At 41.6% G+C, this 19,899-nt stretch overlaps 1 protein-coding gene across 1 annotated transcript in view; it reads left to right on the forward strand.

Annotated features, from left to right (window-relative positions):
* otogl (otogelin-like) overlaps nt 1-19,899 on the forward strand; it is a 28,772-nt gene that overhangs the window by 479 nt on the left and 8,394 nt on the right. The window contains 36 exon segments of the mRNA XM_054619441.1: nt 489-531; nt 868-946; nt 1,162-1,240; nt 1,345-1,437; nt 2,777-2,931; nt 4,278-4,399; nt 4,935-5,074; nt 5,077-5,139; nt 5,736-5,860; nt 6,146-6,252; nt 6,448-6,554; nt 6,667-6,792; nt 6,882-6,990; nt 7,947-7,993; nt 8,080-8,225; nt 8,332-8,458; nt 8,632-8,809; nt 8,889-9,013; nt 9,851-10,060; nt 10,333-10,501; nt 10,647-10,721; nt 10,946-10,989; nt 11,322-11,487; nt 11,959-12,066; nt 12,284-12,422; nt 13,339-13,473; nt 13,634-13,780; nt 13,889-14,008; nt 14,219-14,335; nt 16,845-17,001; nt 17,201-17,227; nt 17,362-17,541; nt 17,624-17,902; nt 17,997-18,114; nt 18,206-18,285; nt 18,407-19,335. Of these exon segments, the coding sequence (XP_054475416.1) occupies nt 489-531; nt 868-946; nt 1,162-1,240; nt 1,345-1,437; nt 2,777-2,931; nt 4,278-4,399; nt 4,935-5,074; nt 5,077-5,139; nt 5,736-5,860; nt 6,146-6,252; nt 6,448-6,554; nt 6,667-6,792; nt 6,882-6,990; nt 7,947-7,993; nt 8,080-8,225; nt 8,332-8,458; nt 8,632-8,809; nt 8,889-9,013; nt 9,851-10,060; nt 10,333-10,501; nt 10,647-10,721; nt 10,946-10,989; nt 11,322-11,487; nt 11,959-12,066; nt 12,284-12,422; nt 13,339-13,473; nt 13,634-13,780; nt 13,889-14,008; nt 14,219-14,335; nt 16,845-17,001; nt 17,201-17,227; nt 17,362-17,541; nt 17,624-17,902; nt 17,997-18,114; nt 18,206-18,285; nt 18,407-19,335 (5,171 nt within the window).

Genomic DNA, 19,899 nt, shown 5'->3' on the forward strand with positions numbered 1-19,899 from the left:
TGTATAGTATGTGTATTTATTGTCTGTGTAGTTGTATAGTATGTGTATTTATTGTCTGTGTAGTTGTATAGTATGTGTATTTATTGTCTGTGTAGTTGTATAGTATGTGTATTTATTGTCTGTGTAGTTGTATAGTATGTGTATTTATTGTCTGTGTAGTTGTATAGTATGTGTATTTATTGTCTGTGTCTGTGTAGTTGAGCTGCTGCAACACTTGAATTTCCCCCATGGGGATCAATAAAGGAATATAAAATATAAAAACATATCATAAAGCATATATTGTATGAAACTGGTCTCCCTTCATATTGTTGTGTCCTAACATGGCATCTGACTGCTAAATCATGTGAATTACTATTACTATTACTATTTTTCTGATAGGACTCCTCTGGATCTACATTTAGCTAAAATGCAACTATTCTTTTATGATAGATAAATAACGGATGCATATTTTTGAAAATGTATTGTTAATTGTATAACTTTGTGTTTAGGAGCTCAGAGCCGACTTTCAGTGGCAGAAGGAAGAATACAGAGGTAATTTAAAGAAAAATATGAAAAAAAAATACTTCCCTGATATTAATAGTGTGGCCAAAATATAAGTAATATTGTGTTAAAAAATGTATCTGTATGATATTCCACTGGTCATTCTCACCATATGAGAGCAGACAGTGATTAATGCATTTGCACTTTCTGTTTCTGTCACTAGAGTGTGTGGCAGAGATGGCATATGAGTGTGTTTGCAGGTGCACTTGTGCGTGTGAGAGTTCAGTTAAGAATAGTGTGGAGTCCGAATTCAAGTGGTGTAAAGTGCACTTAAGTCTCCCCTCTGACTGTTTCTTCCCACTAATGTGCATGTTTGTGTGTGTGCAGGAGGGCTAATGCACTTCGGAGGAAACGGGATCTCCTCGGGGAGGAGGTTGGTACACTACACCTAAGAGAACCAGAGGAGGTCAGGGCACCCACAAGTGCACAACACCCTAACCGGCACAAAGCTGTCTTTGTAAAGAATGAGACACACATACACTTTCTCCCGCTCTACCTGACGCAACTTTTAACTTACAGCAGCAAGTTACCAACGGTACAGCACCGTGTCACTGATGCTGTTAAAACTAAAGACTTGTTTAAGGAACTACTCTAAGTGTTTATTGTTCATTGTTTTCCAAGACATACAGACCGCTGCTGTCGGAGGGTTCTCTGTCACGCAGCATTTTACACAACTACACAGCCAGAGATTCCTCTTCAGGTAAATATGCTACTTATCAAGCGACCCATTCATAGACGCTTAACACCCTCATTGCCCAGATAAACTGGGATAAATGAACTCGGGTTTGTTCGTTTCTTTCCCAGAATATTGCGGCTGCCTCAATGGTGGCTGGTGTCAGGAGGGCGGTGTGTGTGACTGTGCTCAGTTCCAGGCACTGGGAGACCGCTGCCAGATCAGTGAGTAAGACACACAAACACACACACACACACCTAAATATCTTCCTTTCGTATCAGATCAGATTTGTCAGAATATCATCTTAACGACCACGTTTTTTGTGGATTTACAAGCATCATTCCTGCTATGCAACAGACTGGTCGGTTAGCTGGCTTACACATTTTTAATATCAGCAAACAGTATACAGTTACACACTCATTTATTCAGGAATGTGTATGAGAATGTTTGTGTGTGTGCGCATCAGACTCACCAATCATTCAACAAAGGTTAATTACGTGCACACACACTCTAGTATTAATTATCAGATTTCCCCACATCTCTCTCTCTTACTCTTTGTTGATACAACAGCCTCCGATCAATCCACACACACACACACACACACACACACACACACACACACACACACACACACACACACACACACACACACACACACACACACACACACACACACACACACACACACACACACACACACACACATGCACATATACTTTACTTCCTACAGCAGATATAAAATCAGTTGCACTAAGGTAATAGAGTAAGGGCTGAGTGATGAAGGTTCTGGTTTCTATATTTTGAACAGACTCCTTATACAGACCCATGAGATCTGAGGTCACAATTATTGTAAAGACAATTTTCTTTTCAGCAATCTAATTCAGTGGTTGCACACATGTTGGAAACAATGTAGTTCCTTAGGGACCTGTAACTGAGCTGGGGCTGGAAATGAAATCCTAAAATATACTATTAACAAGAAGATAAATAATGTACATATTTAGGACCTTCAAGTCAAACATAGTAGCATTAAGAACAAGGTTCCTCTAAAAAAAAAAAAACATAAATGCCTCATTTAAGAAAATTAATCAAGCTTCCCCCACATTTTTGAAGATCAGGGATCAGAGCTGATGCCACAGAATACATCTTCCAAAAAAGTTAAATAGGATTGGGACATTTTGTTAATGGAAAAATGGGTATCTAGTAATTGACATATGTAAAGAACGACTTGACAAATGTACAATTTTAGATTTCCATAGGGATGAAAAGCCACTCACTGCTAAGATTAGATGATGTGACTCACTGTCACCAGCCTCCCACTTGCTAAGATTTTTGGGAGGGTTTTAGGCAGCATCTTGGCATCACCAGCTATGGGGATTTCCTTTAACAAAGAGCTTTTTTAGAAAAATCGGATATTCATTTCCACTGATAAGTTTATTGAAACAACAGCTGATGAAAGATATAAAGATGATTAAAAAAAGATAGGATGTCTGACAAAAAACGTAATTTGATTCACCACATGAAACTGAATGTCTTTTCTGAGTGAATTGTCAATTTTCCTCTCAGTACCTAACCAGGGCCAGGATAGAGATGGGATCTGCAGGTCGTGGGGTCAACACCACTACGAAACATTTGATGGGATATACTTCTACTTCCCTGGAACCTGCTCTTATATTCTGGCCCAGGACTGCCACTCAACTGCACCACAGTACACGGTGTGGGTAAGAGCATACAGATTGAAATTACATACCGAAATATTTAACCAGGATTTAATCCTGTATGTATACAGGTTGGTTTGGCTTATTTATAGTAAAACCATGTTTACAGTCAATCTTAAATAATCCAGAAGTCAAATTATGAAGATAAAATTCTGTGGTATTTAACTACTTAAACCAACCAAAATCCTTTGACAAACAGGAGTTCCATAAGGGTTAAATAACAGGAAGCGGCATGCCAATTAGAAGTTATTGTCAACCCTGTAAAATATCTAATTATCATATTCCTTTGGTTAGTCTTAAATCGTCTGTGTTGGATAACAGCATGTTCCTCTTGGTTTATTACATAATTTTGCAGTTTAAATTTGGGAACAGAAGACTATATCATGTTGCATTTCATTTTATATTAAAGGGACAGTTATGTTTTTTTTAAATGGGATGTATGAAGTGCTTATCTAGAGTCAGTGTGTTACCTACTGAAGATGGTGTGCATTATGCCCCCAGTTTGTAGATATATGAGAGCAAAGCAAAATACTGCTGTGGACAGGGGCAGCAACAAAAATTTCAAGACTTTGCAACCACTTAAAAAAATCAATATCCGTTGAAGTGTTCACTATGTTAAGGATATCTTCTTCTTTTAGGTGTTTAAATTACATTTTGCTGCTGCCTCCATCCACAGCAGTACATTTATTTGCTCCCGTCCTCACACTCCTGTCTGCTTCTTTAAGCTGACGTTGTGCGGACTGCGGATCTACTGTGGGTAACAACTTCAAAACACCCGAACTAGCCCTTTAAAAGCTGACTTTTCCAGACCTCGTTTAAAGGATAAGTCTAGTGATATTTTCTGTTTTTGTTGCCTATAAATCCCATGAAAAGACAAAAACTATCAATAAATCTGTCCTACTAACAAGCATTGTTTAGTCAAAGCTTAATATAGATCAGTCCATTGTTTTCCAAAAACACATTAGTAAGCCACACTGTTGGACTGGGTGTCATTAATCTTTACTAACATAGAAATGGGCACTGTTGTTTATTTTGAGTCCCCAACAAATGCACTATTTCCTCCAGTTTTAGTAATATTTGCTAGTAAATACAATGCCAAGCTCCTCTTTCATACATTATTTGATAATAATAGTATAAGTAAATTAAGTTGTTGCAGCAATTCAGAGGGTCCATCACAGCAGCCATCTGTGGCAGTTTGTCGCAGCATAATTAACAGACAGGTAACTGTTTTTAGAAATCTAGCTGAGGTTACAGGTTGGGGCTTATCCTTGGTGCGGTAATACATTTCCATTATTTTCCTCTTGTGACCCTTTCTTTTATTCTCTTTCCTCTTTTTCTTATCTTCTCAGGTCCACAACAGCAGAGTGTGTGACGGAAGTGTGCATTCATGCCCGAGAGCTCTCAGTCTGTTCTTCCCAAATGAGGAGGAGATCCACATCTCTGGATATCAGGTCCACCAGGGAGGCCGCAGGTGTGTGTGTGTGTGTGTGTGTGTGTGTGTGTGTGTGTGTGTGTGTGTGTGTGTGTGTGTGTGTGTGTGTGTGTGTGTGTGTGTGTGTGTGTGTGTGTGTGTGTGTGTGTGTGTGTTGCTTCTGCTCCAGAAAGAAAAAGACAAAGATAGATTGTGTGAGCCTTTAAATGAAAAACATCTTGCTAGAAAACTGTAAGAACAGAAATGGAAAAACGAAAAGAAGAAATCTCATCCAAAACAAAACTAATATGTCTCATTAAAATAGACAATAACTTTAAGATAGTGATTGTTGTGCACGTGATATGTGTCAGTTTAACGTCAATGCATTTCCATATAAAAATATATCTTTAAAAAGAGAAACCATGAGCCACCTTGTCTTAGTAATTGCTCAGCATTAAACAAACCCCTGTGTTCAGAGGACCTCTACAGAAACTCATTGTGTAATGGGCCAACACCCATCATTATGAGCCTGATTTTCAAAAAAAGACATGCATAATCTGTCACTTTCTTGACGTGTCTATCTCTGAAATGTCAGGTTAAGTCTGCCTCAGACTCTAGGCGGTGTGTTTATTGAGCGACTGGCCGATTACCTGCTGGTGAAGAGTGTGTTTGGCTTCTCTTTGGCCTGGGATGGAGGCTCGGGCGTCTACCTGAAGATGAGTGAGGAGCACCAGGGGGCCCCTGTGGCCTATGTGGGAACTTCAACCATCTTGCTGGCGATGACCTCACCACTCCCCGTGGTAAGACCGGCCTGACCAGCCCCCCATCTGCTTATTCCTCCTCTCAGCACCCACTCACCTCAATTATTGTTATTATACACTCAACACTGATTGTGGCCAATTATAGGAGCAGTGGGAGCTGGAGAACAGAGTTGAAGGATAGGGGAGAACTGATAGTTTGGGTTTGAAAGGCTGGAAGGAGCAAGAATTCTTCCTCAGATGACAAGTAATATGAACTGCACCCCCCTACTTGTTTGAGCAGAGAGCTGTCCAGTAGAGTGAGGATGAGCTCAGAGAAAAAGAGTAAACAAGTTTAGAGTCTCTGACTGTAAAGTTACAATAGACATGGCACATTTACCAACACAATTTTATCACATTTCCTCCTAATGCTCAATAACATTTTTGTTTTATTGGATTATATTGAATAAATACGATTTTATCTTAAATATATATGTGTTTGATGACAATATAGAGAAATGATTGTGTTCATGATTGAATTGTGCATCAACTGGACGGTATCTTTACCCCTTTTATATGCTTAACACTGAATTTATCTGTTTCTTGTGGCTTGTGTGCCGAATGTGCATACATACATGTGTGTTGTCTGTGTGTTTTAGGCATTCGGACAGATGAACCTGTAGTGTTTGCTAACAGCTGGGCAGTGGACCTGCCTCACGAGAGAGCCTGTCCCTCAGTAGACCTTGACTTCGATGGGCCCTGTCACTCCGAGTCAGACATGGATGTAGGAACCACAGACACTTTCTCTCTACTCAGTATTACTATTGGCATACACTCAATTGTATGTCAGCACAGCGTACCATATGAATAATTTTACTGCTTGGCAGAAAATAGAACTAATAAAGTTAACTTTCTCATGATTCAAAGACAAATCAACTAACATCTCTGTTGATGTTTTAAGAGGATGGTCTGTGTGAGTTCAAAGACTGCAGCAGTGTTCATTTTGCTGTACCTCTCTGTATATTATAGTATGTGCATTAAATTCATACCATATTGTGAATGTGTGCAGGATGCCATAGAGAAATGCAGTGCACTTCTCTTCTTCCCATTCCTGTCCTGTCATGAAAACATTGACCCAAATCCCTTTGTGGCCAGCTGTGTGTCTGACCTTTGTGTGTAAGTCAAAACACATTGATTGATATATTCAACTGTCTCTTCAGCCTGTCTTTCCTTTTTGTTATCAGTGGAAGCAGAAGTTACAGAATAAACCTTCCATCATTAGCTATAGTACAGGCTTCAGACTTTTCAAATCAAATTAATGCAGTTCCCCAAAAACAATACATATGTAGTTTTTTCTTCTTTTTCTTTTAGATCTGATGACGAGGAAACGTTTTGTCGAGCCTTGGTTGAGTACACCAGGGCCTGCTCACATGTTGGATATCCAGTAAGAGAGTGGAGAGACAGCTTCCCTTCTTGCAGTAAGTTATGACTGCAGCTTCACATACATTGATATTTGGTCAACATTTATTCCATTCTTAAGTTCTGTTATCTGCCCTTGTCTGAAACTCAGGTGTTTGTGTTTGTATGTAGATGACGGCTGTGAGGAGAGTTTTGTCTATAGAGACTGCATCAGTTGTTGTCCACCCACCTGTACATTTGAGAAAGAGTGTCTAGGAACCAACTTGCATTGTCTGGATGGCTGCTACTGCCCTGATGGTATCTTATTATTTACCAATTACTGTTAAATAATGTTAGTTGATTGACCTCTAAACTTACTCTAAACTTTTCAATCCTGTTTCCCACAGGTCTTATCCTACAAAATGGAACATGTATTGCAGTTTCTCAATGTCCATGTGTCTACCATGGTACTTCATATGCACAAGGACATGTGCTTCAACAAGGATGTAGTGTTTGGTAAGTGTGGTCATGTAATCACTCGTCGGCATACATCAGACCATAATAGCGTCGTTGCCAAGGTCGCGCTCCCTTTTACAGGAAATAAACACACAGGACAAAAAAAGGTAAAATGACAAAAGCTGTTGTGTAGCTGGTTATCCCAGGCTACTTAATATATGTTAATATTGGCTTGCTTGTGTGGGAAACTGTTGCAGTACAGCCATACAGTATAGCTGCGTCATGCCCGGGCCACACTGCCTGCGTCATCAGCGTGTGACGGCTGACTTGCTAACTGCTTGGTCATGTGGTGTCCACACAGACGTTAGTGCTTCTGCCAGCCCTTTTTTCAACATGAAGTTTGTATTTCATAATGGCATTGATTCATTTAATTTCATTATAAATGGTATTTATTATTTTATTATATTATTAAATTATAATAATTAAAAGCTCTATTAATTTATGGAGTTGTGTAAGTCGATGCATTTCACACAACACTGTACTGCAAATTTTTCTGTATAACATCCTTGTGTCAGCATAGCCTAGATCAAACAGTTGGCTATTAAAAGGTTGGTTACTTACAGAAAACACTGACATGTAGCCTAACAACACCTGGTGATTATATAAAATATATATAGATGTCTAGATAAGCAATATCCGGCCACTGTGTAGGGGGGAAAACTGAAGGGGCATGACTTTCCATTTATCAACTTTCCATTTATTAAGGTATTGCGCATGCTCAGGTTGAGGCAAGGTTGCAAAAGGATTATTGGGCTAGTTTAACGAGAAATAAATGCATACAAATAAAAATTACAATCCAAACACACAGCAAATTACATTGGAATCTATCTTTGGTTTTCTGTCCCCTAAAAAGTGGCGCGACCTTGAGTTTTGTTTAAGTACCCATATATGCCGGTCTGATGTAAATACTATAGCTTTGACAATGTGCTGTTAACCTACTGTATGTTCTTTGTTAGTGTGTGCATGGGAGGAGTGTGGAACTGCACCGAGAACAACTGCACAGGTGAGTTTACGCTTTCAGAAAAGGTCAGTTTCTGAAGCTGAAACTGTGAATTCAGATAAATTACTGAACCTCTTCTCCCTTCTTAGCCGAGTGTTTGGTGGTAGGTGACGTGTTTGTGACCACATTTGACGGTAGGATGTTTCTCCAGCCGGGGTCGTGTCAGTACGTCCTGGCGAAGAGCCGCAGCAGCAGCAGATTTACGGTCACGCTGCAATATACTACCTGTGCAGAGGTAGCGTGCATGATTACTTGCATACACACACACACACACTCACCAACCATGCAGTTTATTTCTAAATAGATATAACCGGCCGTCTGTGTGGTGTGTGTGTCTACAGCAGCAGGTGTGTATTCAGTCAGTGACGGTGGTGTTGGATGAAGATGTGAGTCGACAGATCACTTTGACAAGAGAGGGGGAGGTGATAATTGGTGTTAACCCGGTGCCTGTCCTGCCCTATGTTGATGGTAGGAATCACAAAAGCCCTTTGATAAACCACAGGTTTATGTTACATTTAAAATGCAGTCAGATTACACTGAAATAATTCCTCTTTGTACTGTAATAAGATGATTTGCCTGCCTTCTTTTACAGTGATTTAATCTTTGATCGTGGGTTTCGATGTTTGTTTCTGGGTACATAGATGCGTTGGAAGTGCGGAAGCTGACGTCTATGTTTACACAGTTGAAGGCAGGGATTGGTCTGAAGCTGCATTATGACGGGCAAGGGGGGCGGGTCTATCTGCAGCTGGACAGCCAGTGGCGTGGACAGACGCTGGGCCTCTGTGGAACCTTCAATGGAAATCTACGAGATGACTTCCTGTGAGCAACTACTTCTCATTAAAAGATCAGTTTTTTTAAATATTACTCTAACTGACTGTGTGTGTGTGTTTGTCTTTAGGTCCCCCGCAGGAATGATAGAAGGCACACCTCAGCTTCATGCCAATGCTTGGAAGGTTTCCTCTGCTTGTGTTGCTCCAGTCAACCTGCCCATCATAGACCCATGTGAGATGAACCAAAACAATGGTAATAATGACATCATCGTTTTTCCATTATTTTTGGTGTGCTTGCTGTTGATTTGATATTAAGAAAATGGAAAAGGTGAAGGGTGGCCCGACATTAAGGAGGCTATAGAATACCTCACATGAGGAGAATAAATTTCATGGGCTTAAATGCCAGCAGCTCTACAGACTGCACTGTAAATCCTAAATATGATTGTGATAGGGCTGCCAAAATCAGCGAATAATGATAGGTTCGAACTATTGGAATATCAATTTTATATCAGTTTGTGGTAGCATATCCTAACTGTCTGTAAGAAATGCAGCATTTTGAACTTTTGTTTTGTTGAGTAACAGTTGACTCTTGAAATTGAAATGAGAATTACCTGTATGACACCTCTGTTCATATCACTATGAAAACTTTTTCAAGGTCTCAGCTTGCTGGAGGTAGATCACCAGGGTGCTGACAGTTTCCTACTTGCTGTTGTCTATATTGTGTGTAATTTCCTGTTAATATCACAATAGAAAACATGTATTTTCTGATTAAAAAGGACAAACATTGGAAGATAGCAAGTACTACTCACCCATATTTTAAATGTCTCTTTGTTAACATGACGCAGCGTAGCGCTTGCCGTTAGGACACGGTGTCACTCTTCGTTCGAGTTCTCTGTCATTATTTCAGATGCTGTAGAATTATTCCTTGTTCAACTTGACCTAACGTTACATTTCATTTTCAGTTCATAAAGGTGAGGTTGTGTGACTCCCGTCATGCTGTGCATTTAGTGCACACAAGGAAGGGTATCGATGTTTGTTCAGACTGGAGTTTTAAATGTGTTTCACGCGTTTGTGTGTGTATATGTTCTAGTATTCTATGCATCCCAGTGTGAGGTGCTGCTGGGGACTGTGTTTGCACCGTGTCATGGCTACATCAGTCCAAACATCTACCAGCAGCAGTGCCGCTACCAGGCCTGTCGCTGCGGAAGCAGCTGTTTGTGCACAGCACTGGCTCACTACGCTTACCTCTGCTCCAAACACGGAGTCAACGTTGATTTCAGATCACATGTCTCTGAATGTGGTGAGTATTTCTCTGGGTTTCTTTTATCCATACTGTGTTGTTTTTAAGAATACTTTTAAATGTATAGCCTAAAAGGTCACAGATTAAAATGGTGCATTATGTGTGGATGGAGTATTTGGCTTTGTTTCAGAATCAGAAAAACTTTATTGTCCATCAGGGTAATTAAAAACTTTTAAATGACTCACGGAGTACACATAGAGTGAAAACATAAATGCATTAGGGGTACAGTATATGAAATATGTGTGTGTGTGTGTGTGTGTGTTTTTACACAGGAGTGGTGTGTCCTGGAGGCATGCTGTTCCACTCTTGTGTCTCGTCTTGTGGGCGTTTCTGTCGTGCTCTGTCTAGCACAGAGACATGTAACCCTGACGACTGTGCCGAGGGGTGTGGCTGTCCGAACGGCAGTTACCATGACGATATGCGCCAGCGCTGTGTGCAACTGTAAGACTTCACCACCTCATATATCATCCTAATAACGGTCATCAATTGCTGTTTTTGGCTGGAACACACACACGTGCAAACACCAACACAGAAAGCATCGTCCTCAGTTAATGTAATTAGAATAAAGTCACGAGTTTCTCCTCAGGTCTCAGTGTCACTGTTACTCCATGGGTGGTGTGTCACAGCCAGGGGAGGTGACCTTCAGCGCCTCTGGCCCCTGGTGAGTCACAACTGGCCTAAAAAGTGAAAACTCACTTTGGCTGCTCTGCTGACTGAACACAGTGTAACATCCTCTCACACACTAATACATCTGAGAAAGCAATGAAAGCTTAAGTGATTGTCAAATGAGACGTGGAGCTCTTAAACTAACCTTGTGTTTGATAACATTACTCTCTTTCCCAAACACTCACCTTTTTTTCTCTCCCTTCCTGTCTCCTCCATCAGCCTGTGCAGGAATGGGAAGATGGAGTGTGTGCCAGAGGAAAAAGGTAACCCCTCTGCACTCCCCCCTCCCTTCAGTTCCTGCTCTCGTTCTTTCCAACAACAAAGTACCGTTTCAGGCTGTGTCCCTCTTGCTGAAATCAAGAGCCTTATGTCTATGGTTGTAGCTTGTTTCCCATGACTGGCTGTTGTGTTTGATGTTTAAGGCGACTGAGGCATTGATTTTCTTATATGTGTGTGTGTGTGTGTGTGTGTGTGTGTGTGTGTGTGTGTGTGTGTGTGTGTGTGTGTGTGTGTGTGTGTGTGTGTGTGTGTGTGTGTGTGTGTGTGTGTGTGTGTGTGTGTGTGTGTGTGTGTGTGTTTTCTTGCGTGCGCATAGAGCCAGATAGTGTGGAGGTCGGGGAGTGTCCAGAGGGTAAAGTGTACCACAGCTGCACCGAGCAGAGAGGAGGCGTAGCCTGTGCACCAACCTGCCGCAACTTGATGTTGAACCTCACCTGCCCTCCCAGCACACCATGCATCCCAGGCTGTGTCTGCCCTCCTGGGTAAATACACATCTGCTGCCTTCCAATATTGTTGTCTACTACAAAGACCATAAAAGTTATTATTCCAGGCCCACTTTGTAAAACGTACTAATTGTTTCGAGTTATGACCTTTCAGGGAATTGTCTTTTTTCTGTTTATTTCAGAATAGACATCTACTTCCAGATTGTGTAAAAAATGCTTGAGACCAGTGCTTTATTAGAGTGAACATTTATTTGCTGTTGTCCCTGCTTGCAGCTGAGTTGTCATGCACAGATGATGTACCTTTTTGGCCCAAAAAATCAACAACTTAAGGAAGCTAAATGTTAATTGTAAGGGATTACAAAACACAAAATCAAGTCTCTGCAAGTGGATTTTCATGCTCTCAAGAAAGCATCTGAACAGAACTGGGAAATTAACTTAACTTCAGAATGGGTTCTAAATTTGGTGTTTGCATATTCTTTACCTCCTACTTGTTGTGTTTTGTCTATGAAGGCTGGTGCTGCACCATAGCAAGTGTTACTACCCAGAGAACTGCCCTTGTGCCTGGCTGGGCCTTGAATACCTGCCTGGAGAAACTGTGGAAACAGCATGTTACAAATGGTACACACCTTTACTGCACTCCCCATATGTATTTTCCCATAGATGGAGAAACACCAGACTGAGCAAATTCATGTTTTACTGCATTTAGTATGTGTAATTCTGCATGTATAAAGTCATTTCTAACAAACTATACCCCAGAACATAAAATTGTTTAATTCATAGTATGATGAGTTTCTCTTTTATCTTCTCCTGTGCATCTGCCTGTCCGTCTCCTCAGTGTGTGTCACCGTGGCTATTTTAACTGCAGCTACTCACCATGTCCAGCTGTGTGTACTGTCTACAGCGACAGACACTACCACACCTTCGATGGCCTCGAGTATGACTACTACTCTGACTGTCAGGTCTACTTGCTTAAAGTGAGTAGATTCATTGTGTGTGTGGATCTCTATAAGAATGGTGTTATTTTTGCAAATAAAAGTGTAAAATGACATAATTGACCTGACAAATTCATAGATTCAGTTTGGGCACTGGAATGCTAATCAGGTGGTCTAAGAGTGTTTGTTCTAGCCTGTGTCAGATAAGTGTGTGTGTGTGTGTGTGTGTGTGTGTGTGTGTGTGTGTGTGTGTGTGTGTGTGTGTGTGTGTGTGTGTGTGTGTGTGAGAGAGATGGTATGTGTTTAAGTGCAAAGAAGGAGCTTCCTCCATGTTTCCTGACCAAGACTGGTTTGGATTAGGGAAAGAAGAGCCAAGCTTATTACCTTGGAAGAGAGAGGGGTTTTTAATTAGAGCAGATTAAGGTGTGTGTGTGTGTGTGTGTGTGTGTGTGTGTGTGTGTGTGTGTGTGTGTGTGTGTGTGTGTGTGTGTGTGTGTGTGTGTGTGTGTGTTCGTTGCTGGGTTAGCACCGTGGTAATGCTAGCAGACGATGCTCAAAGCTGTAGCGACACAAAGAGACCAGTGTTCACTTCAAACCCCAGGACTCCGGCGCTCCCAGGGATATAGAATTAAAATTAGCAGAACAGACATCCCAATTCAGACCCAGCAGGCTGCCAGCCACCGTGCAGACCTGAACAGAATAGGGGAGCAGGTCAGAGCTGTGTCTTAATTGCCTAGAGGTGCATCCTCTTTTTGTCACCCCTCATGTATCCAGAATGACACTGTTTCCTGAACTGGTGGAATCAAATTTCAAGTTTGAATCTATCATGTGGTATTCAGATTTTGCATTTCTGGCTGCTGAGGAGCGAAATGGTGAACAAACATACAAAAACATTGTGTTGTGTTCTCAGACTTTTCCTCCCTCGTGAAATACATTTTTTGTCTTTCCCTCTCACCAGAGTGCAGGGGAAACCGAGGTGTCCATTGTTGCCCAAAACAAGGACTGCTATGAGAGCGGCATTGTGTGCATGAAAATACTGGTCATTCACGTGGGACTTACCAAGATCTACTTCACCGACAACTCTGGCAGCCCAGTAAGGACTATACCAACACAGTCAAGCTCTCTTTTTACCAATCGATTTACATACCTGTGTCTCCTTTCCTCTCAAAAATATGTAAATGAAATATATCAATACAAATCAAGTGAATTCTGCTATTCTAATATCGATATCCTTTTTTTTCGTCTTGCCTTAGAATCCGTCCACTGTTGTAGGTCGAGGATCAGAGTTTGAGCTTTTGAAAGCCGGCTACTACACTGTGGTTCACTTCTCAAATCAGGACCTGACCATCCTCTGGGACCGCAAGACTACTGTTCACATAAGAGCTGGACCTCAGTGGAAGGTCTGGACCAGGAGTGGATTTTGCAAAATAATTATATATACATATTATAGACCATTATTGTAAAAGGAATCTGAACACATGGCTCAGTGTCTTTTCTTTGTCATTTAGGGCCTTCTCAGTGGGCTGTGTGGAAATTTTGACAGTGTGACAGTGAACGATATGACCACCTCCAGCCACATGGAAGTCAATAACGCACAGACCTTTGGAGATAGCTGGGCCCTGGGACAGGTATGACTCAGCACCGCTCCTCCTCTCCATTGATTCTCCCCTTACCCTTTTTCCTCTCTCGGTCTTTGTGAATCTCCCACCACTCCCTCTTTCACTCCTCTCTAGCTCTCAGTTGCTCCTGTAATTTATGTGTTTCCCTCGAGTCCACTGTGATATTTAAGAGTAATCAGACACTCAATCACCTTCCGTGTGTGCGTTTGTGTGTTTTAGTGTGAAAGTGACTATGTAGTTGAGCGACCGTGTGAAGGCGACTTAGGCAGACAGCCGTACGCCAAAAGGGAGTGTGCTCTTCTCTACAGCGATGTCTTTGCACCCTGTTTCAACGTGGTGAGTGCCATTGAACTGACGCACACACACACACACACACACACACACAAACATAGAAAGGTTATATTGCTTTCAGCTGGTGAGTAAGGGTTGGTGAGGGGTTATGGGAAAAACTCCTAACTGATCCCAGTGAATACGCTTTTTGTGGTGGAAGTTGACCGAATAAGGGAGACCAACAAAGAGAAATTTATCTTTGTATATTTATAAGCTTTTGCACAAAAGGACCGAAAGTCAGCGACTGCCGAGGAATCGGTCCTGAGTGCATCTTCACCAGGGTTTTTATATGCATAAGAACAAAGAGTCAATAGTTACATTCAATAAAAGGGATAGACATACTTAATATAGAACAAAGAGACATCACTTACTGAAGAACAGGGAATTTCCCAAATGAAGGCACACTCTTGTCTCAGACAAACAAGAAAAGGTTAATGCGCAGGCTATATTTCAACCTTCCATCATTTAGCACGTCAGTGTGGTATACAGATCAGGCATTGTATTAAGAAAGACAGTTCATATATAAATCTGAGTCTGAGCATAGTTCAAGCGGAAAGGGAGCCGGTCATGCTTTCACGCAGGCCACAAAAACAGTATAACACAGAGAGTCACACTTTATACAAAGGTTATACATTAAATGATAATTTTTTCCCTCTACACTTTTCCAAAATACCACACCAGATCCAATGCTACACACACAGACAGTCACACGCACACACTTAAATGTTTTACTACAGTACTGTATTTCTCTATGTGGCCAGCAGATGGAGCTATGTATATACTTTATGTAAAGGGAACACCTCATTTAAAACGGTAGCCAAAGATCACACTGGGACACCTAAATAATATGTTTATCATGACAGACATGTTAGAACTCCCCATGCATATTTCTTTTACAATTATTTTGTTCTCATGTGTGATGCATTTTATGTGTTTTCTACATAATATGGTTATTGATTGTTAATTGTTCATACTTCCCATTGTAAGTAAATATTGTCATGGCACTGGTTTGAGCCTTAGGCCCTCAGACACATTGCACATAAAAAGACATTGTTTATTTGCACCTTGTTAATAAAGTAACATGGCTTTGCATTCAGTTTTTATCAATTAGCCCAGAGACCAATATCTGCTTTTTGTCATGTTCTGCACTGACTTATATATGCTTTTTAGTTGGCACTGTAACCTAGCATTAAAATATTAACAAATGTGTTTATAGTACAGTGACAAACATGGCTTTGTTCTTTACTTATCATTCTGAGTGGCAGAGAAGCATCGGCACTGATCTGGCACTTTACCAGGCACAACTGCCATGACACTGCATTTTATAAGTTTATGGTTAGATGACACATTGAGAGTTTTCCTTTTGCATTCATTACATTACATTACATTACAGTCATTTAGCAGACGCTTTTATCCAAAGCGACTTACAAGAAGTGTATTCAACATAGGTATTCAAGAGAACTACTAGTCACCAGAAGTCATAAGTGCATCTCCTTTCTTAAACAAGCATCTAAAAGTTCAGACAAGAGAAGTTACTGTCACATTCCCTCAAGCTGTTGGGATTTCTTTTCAAACAGAAGTAAGGGATGTAGTATTTAAATATGCCAATGAAGTTATCCGAAAAGCACCAATCCAAGGAAGTCACTTATAAAGCTTGCTTTCTTGGGAAGAAATAACCTTTTTTTCAGAAGGTAAGTGCTCTGCAAAGACACATTCAGTTTGTCTGGTTTGTATAATATGCATGACAGGACATCTTTGGTAGCCAATGTTTTTACTCAAGTTCAGGGACAGGGAAGATTCACGGTCTGACAGAAAGAATGTAAGAAAAGAACAATTCAATTTTATTGACAGCTGACACATGCTGTTGTAAAAGATGATACACTGACAGTAACTATTGTTAAAATACATTTAGTATTGATGGTAAGATAGGGTTAAAATAAATTGTATGATACTGCCCACATTTCACAGATCGTATTGATACAGAATGTTTTTTTGGATTGTTCATAACTGATATAGAAAATAACAAAGTGTCTGAATTACTCCAGAGAACCTTTTTAATAACATGACTGAATAAAATTCCAAGCCTGATGCTCAGGCTGCAGCACCCTACCTAATCAATAGTTGTACTTCTCACATCAAAAAGGGAAGGTAATAATACATATCAAAGTTTTGATGGACTAAAGTGTGCAGTTTTTGTGCATTGCAGTAGCCCGTGTCAAAAACACAGAGGGACAGTTAACTTGGCTTTGGACAGACCAACTCACTGCTGATGCATTTTGTCTGTGTGTCATAGAGCTCATCTGATCCCCTCTGCACCAGAGGTTGACCCACATTCCTTTGTCCTGATATCTCATCACTTCTTCCCTGTCTGAATAATTTAAAACTACTCACCCCCTTAACAGTGTCCCCTAGAGAGATTCGCCTGGTTTAATGTTATGATTGTGTGTTTGTTTGTTTGTCTGTGGCTGTTTGTGTTTCTGTATGACCGTGAAAATATGTTATGCGTTCCCTCCAGGTGGATGTGGCCTGGTTCTATAGGAACTGCCTGACAGACACTTGCAATTGTAACCGTGGGGGAGACTGCGAGTGTCTCTGTACGTCCATTGCTGCATATGCACACAAATGCTGTCAACAGGGCGTCACAATACACTGGAGATCGCCCTCTGTCTGTCGTGAGTACACACACACACACACATACACACATGCTTATTGTACACTGGTCAGAGATGTGACCCCTGTTTACCTCTTTGACCCACTTTAGCCAGTCCCTCTTTACAAACACCAATATTCTGCTATTTTTCATCTGATTCACATATTACCTCAAGCTGTTGAAACGTTTTATAACTTCTGAACTTTCTTGCTCTCTTTCAGCCTATGATTGTGAATACTATAATCAAGGTACTTATGAGTGAGGGTTAGTTGTTTTCAGAGAGCTATTTTGTTGATTGTCATTTCCAAACCATACATACTCTGATTTCCTGCTAGAATGTAACTACACCTTTTTCCTCCCTCTTTCTCTCGCTTCCACGTAGAGCTAGGTGATGGCCCATTTTCCTTGTTCAGTGCTGTTTATAATGACACCATGTTGGGAGTGAATCGTACCAGCAGCTCAGTGTTTCCTCTGGTGAGAGAGAGACCAGGGCAGTTGCCTGCCCCAGGCTTACTGTTCAACTTCATGATCACGGCAGGCTTGCAGAAGGACAGAACATCTCGTGAGCATCCGCATTCCCACAATTACACACTACTACTCTTTGTTTTTCGGGTGAATTAACCTCCATCTTCTTATTTTCACAGGTGTCCCTGTGGTGTCACTGGAGTCTGCAGAGAGACCAAACTATTTCCTTGTTGTGTCAGGACGCAGCCGTCTTCAGTTGGAGCGCTGGAGTCGAGGGCCGGAGTTTAGTCACAGGGCAACCTTTATCCAGCACCAGGGGCTGTTTCTGCCAGGACACACCTCGTTCGAGCTTGTCGACCAACCTGGAATCTTTCTGACACTGACACGTACTGCTGCACGACCTCGGAGATACGACACCTCAGAGGGTTTCAAAGCCAGCAGCAGCTTCACACTGGAGGGTCAGGAAATGCATGCATGTACCCAAAACACATACCCATGTGTGTTTACATAAACACAAAAGACTAATCAGGTGTTTTTGCTCTCCTCTGACAGAGAGCAGTTTTGTGATACCTTACCGTATGATGTGTGAGTGGCGCTACCAGGCCTGTGCTAGCCCTTGTGTCCACACCTGCAGTGACCCAGATGCCACCCGCTGCCAGTTACTGCCTCCGTAAATGGCTCTGTTTATTAGAAGCACACATTATATAACCAAAATTATTAGGTCTTAGCTCAGGTACTGAAATAGTTTGTGTATGTTGCAGTGTTGAGGGCTGCTTCCCACGTTGTCCCAAGAACATGGTCCTTGATGAAGTCACCAGAAGATGTGTCTATGCAGAAGACTGTGAGTACAGCAGATGAGTGTTTTGCCAGAGAACAGTTATGGTTTTCTGATGCAATACATTTATTATCTATTCTTTTAAACAATTCAAAATATTTACTTCAATATTAATCCCCTCTACCAGGTGTGACCCTTCCCCCAACTCCGACACCCTTTTCATATGTGACGCGGTCCAACATAACTACTGCAGCACCATCGACAACTACAACCACTGCGACTACTACTACTACTACTACTACTACTACCACAAGGCCTAGAACCACAACCACCACTATGACCACTACCACAACCACCACTGCCACAACCAGAGCAACAACTACCTCCTCCACTACTGTCAGGCCCACAACAACCACCACAACTCCCACTACTTCCATTACGACATCAGCCACTGTGCGTGTCACCACTCCGCTATCCCCGTCTCCATTGACAACTCCTCCTGCTCCTCCCACCACTATTGTTTCTACCACTCTCACTCCCTCAACCCGACCAGAGACAACCACCCTCAGCACGACTGAGATGACCCCCACTCAAACTACGGTAACCACAGGTGTGACCACAACCAGCACCCCAGCAACTCCCTCCATTGTTCCCATTGAGGCTACTACAGTCACCACGACTGCTTCTCCTCCACCCCCTACTTCTCTTTCTTCCACCACCTTGCCCTCCACTACTACCTCAACCAGCGTTACCACACCGTCGACACCATCGCCAACATCCCCAGTAATTTCCACCTTACCTCCTCTAACGTCCCCCTCCACACAGCCACCACCCATCACAGCAGTCACAACTGCTGCCACTTCTGTCCCTGAAACCACCACCGAAACCTCTGCCACTCTTGAGTCTACACCTGTGGACACCACCATCACGATTGAGTCCACCACCCCAACAGACGCCTCAACAGTTATTGTGACAACCATTGCACCATTTCCTACAACCATGGAGTCCACCACTGAGCCGACATCCACAGAAATAATCGCAAGTCCTGAAACCTCTCCTGTAACAGAGGAAGCATCAACCACACATCCTCTCCTCTTGCCCACTACTCCCTGCACTGTAAGTGTTGCACACAAACACCTTGAAGATGCATTTGTGTATTGGAGATGATTGGACATGATGACTGACATTAATTGTTTTACTTAAGTTAGTGGTTTCGAGTGATTATTTCGGTATCTATAGGCGTTTTTCACAGCAGACATTTTGACTTGTCATAGTAGGAACAGGTGCACAGGTGTCACAAATAACATTAACCGTGGCTCCGTTCTGTTTAATGTTAAGTGTCCCAGTAATTCATGTGTGAAGCTGAGCCAGCATGAACAATATCAGGACCTTGAAACTGAAGAAGCTATATAAAATTCAGACAATCATTTTATTGACGACTATTCCGTTCTTAGAAATATAGTTCAATTTATAAAAGGCTTTATGTGTTACTTTTAGAGGTTTTTGTATTAACATTACACATTGCACTTCCTAGATTATCTCCTTACATTATCAATATGCACATTATTACTCTATTAACATGTATGAATCCAAAACCTTTCTGTACGTACAGGTCGGCACTACTGTATAATATTGGGTGGATGGAAAAAGTCTGCAGATGTTTATGAAGGAGTGCTGAGA

The sequence above is a fragment of the Anoplopoma fimbria genome, chromosome 19 (assembly GCF_027596085.1).
Source record: "Anoplopoma fimbria isolate UVic2021 breed Golden Eagle Sablefish chromosome 19, Afim_UVic_2022, whole genome shotgun sequence".
Taxonomy (NCBI): Eukaryota; Metazoa; Chordata; class Actinopteri; order Perciformes; family Anoplopomatidae; genus Anoplopoma; species Anoplopoma fimbria.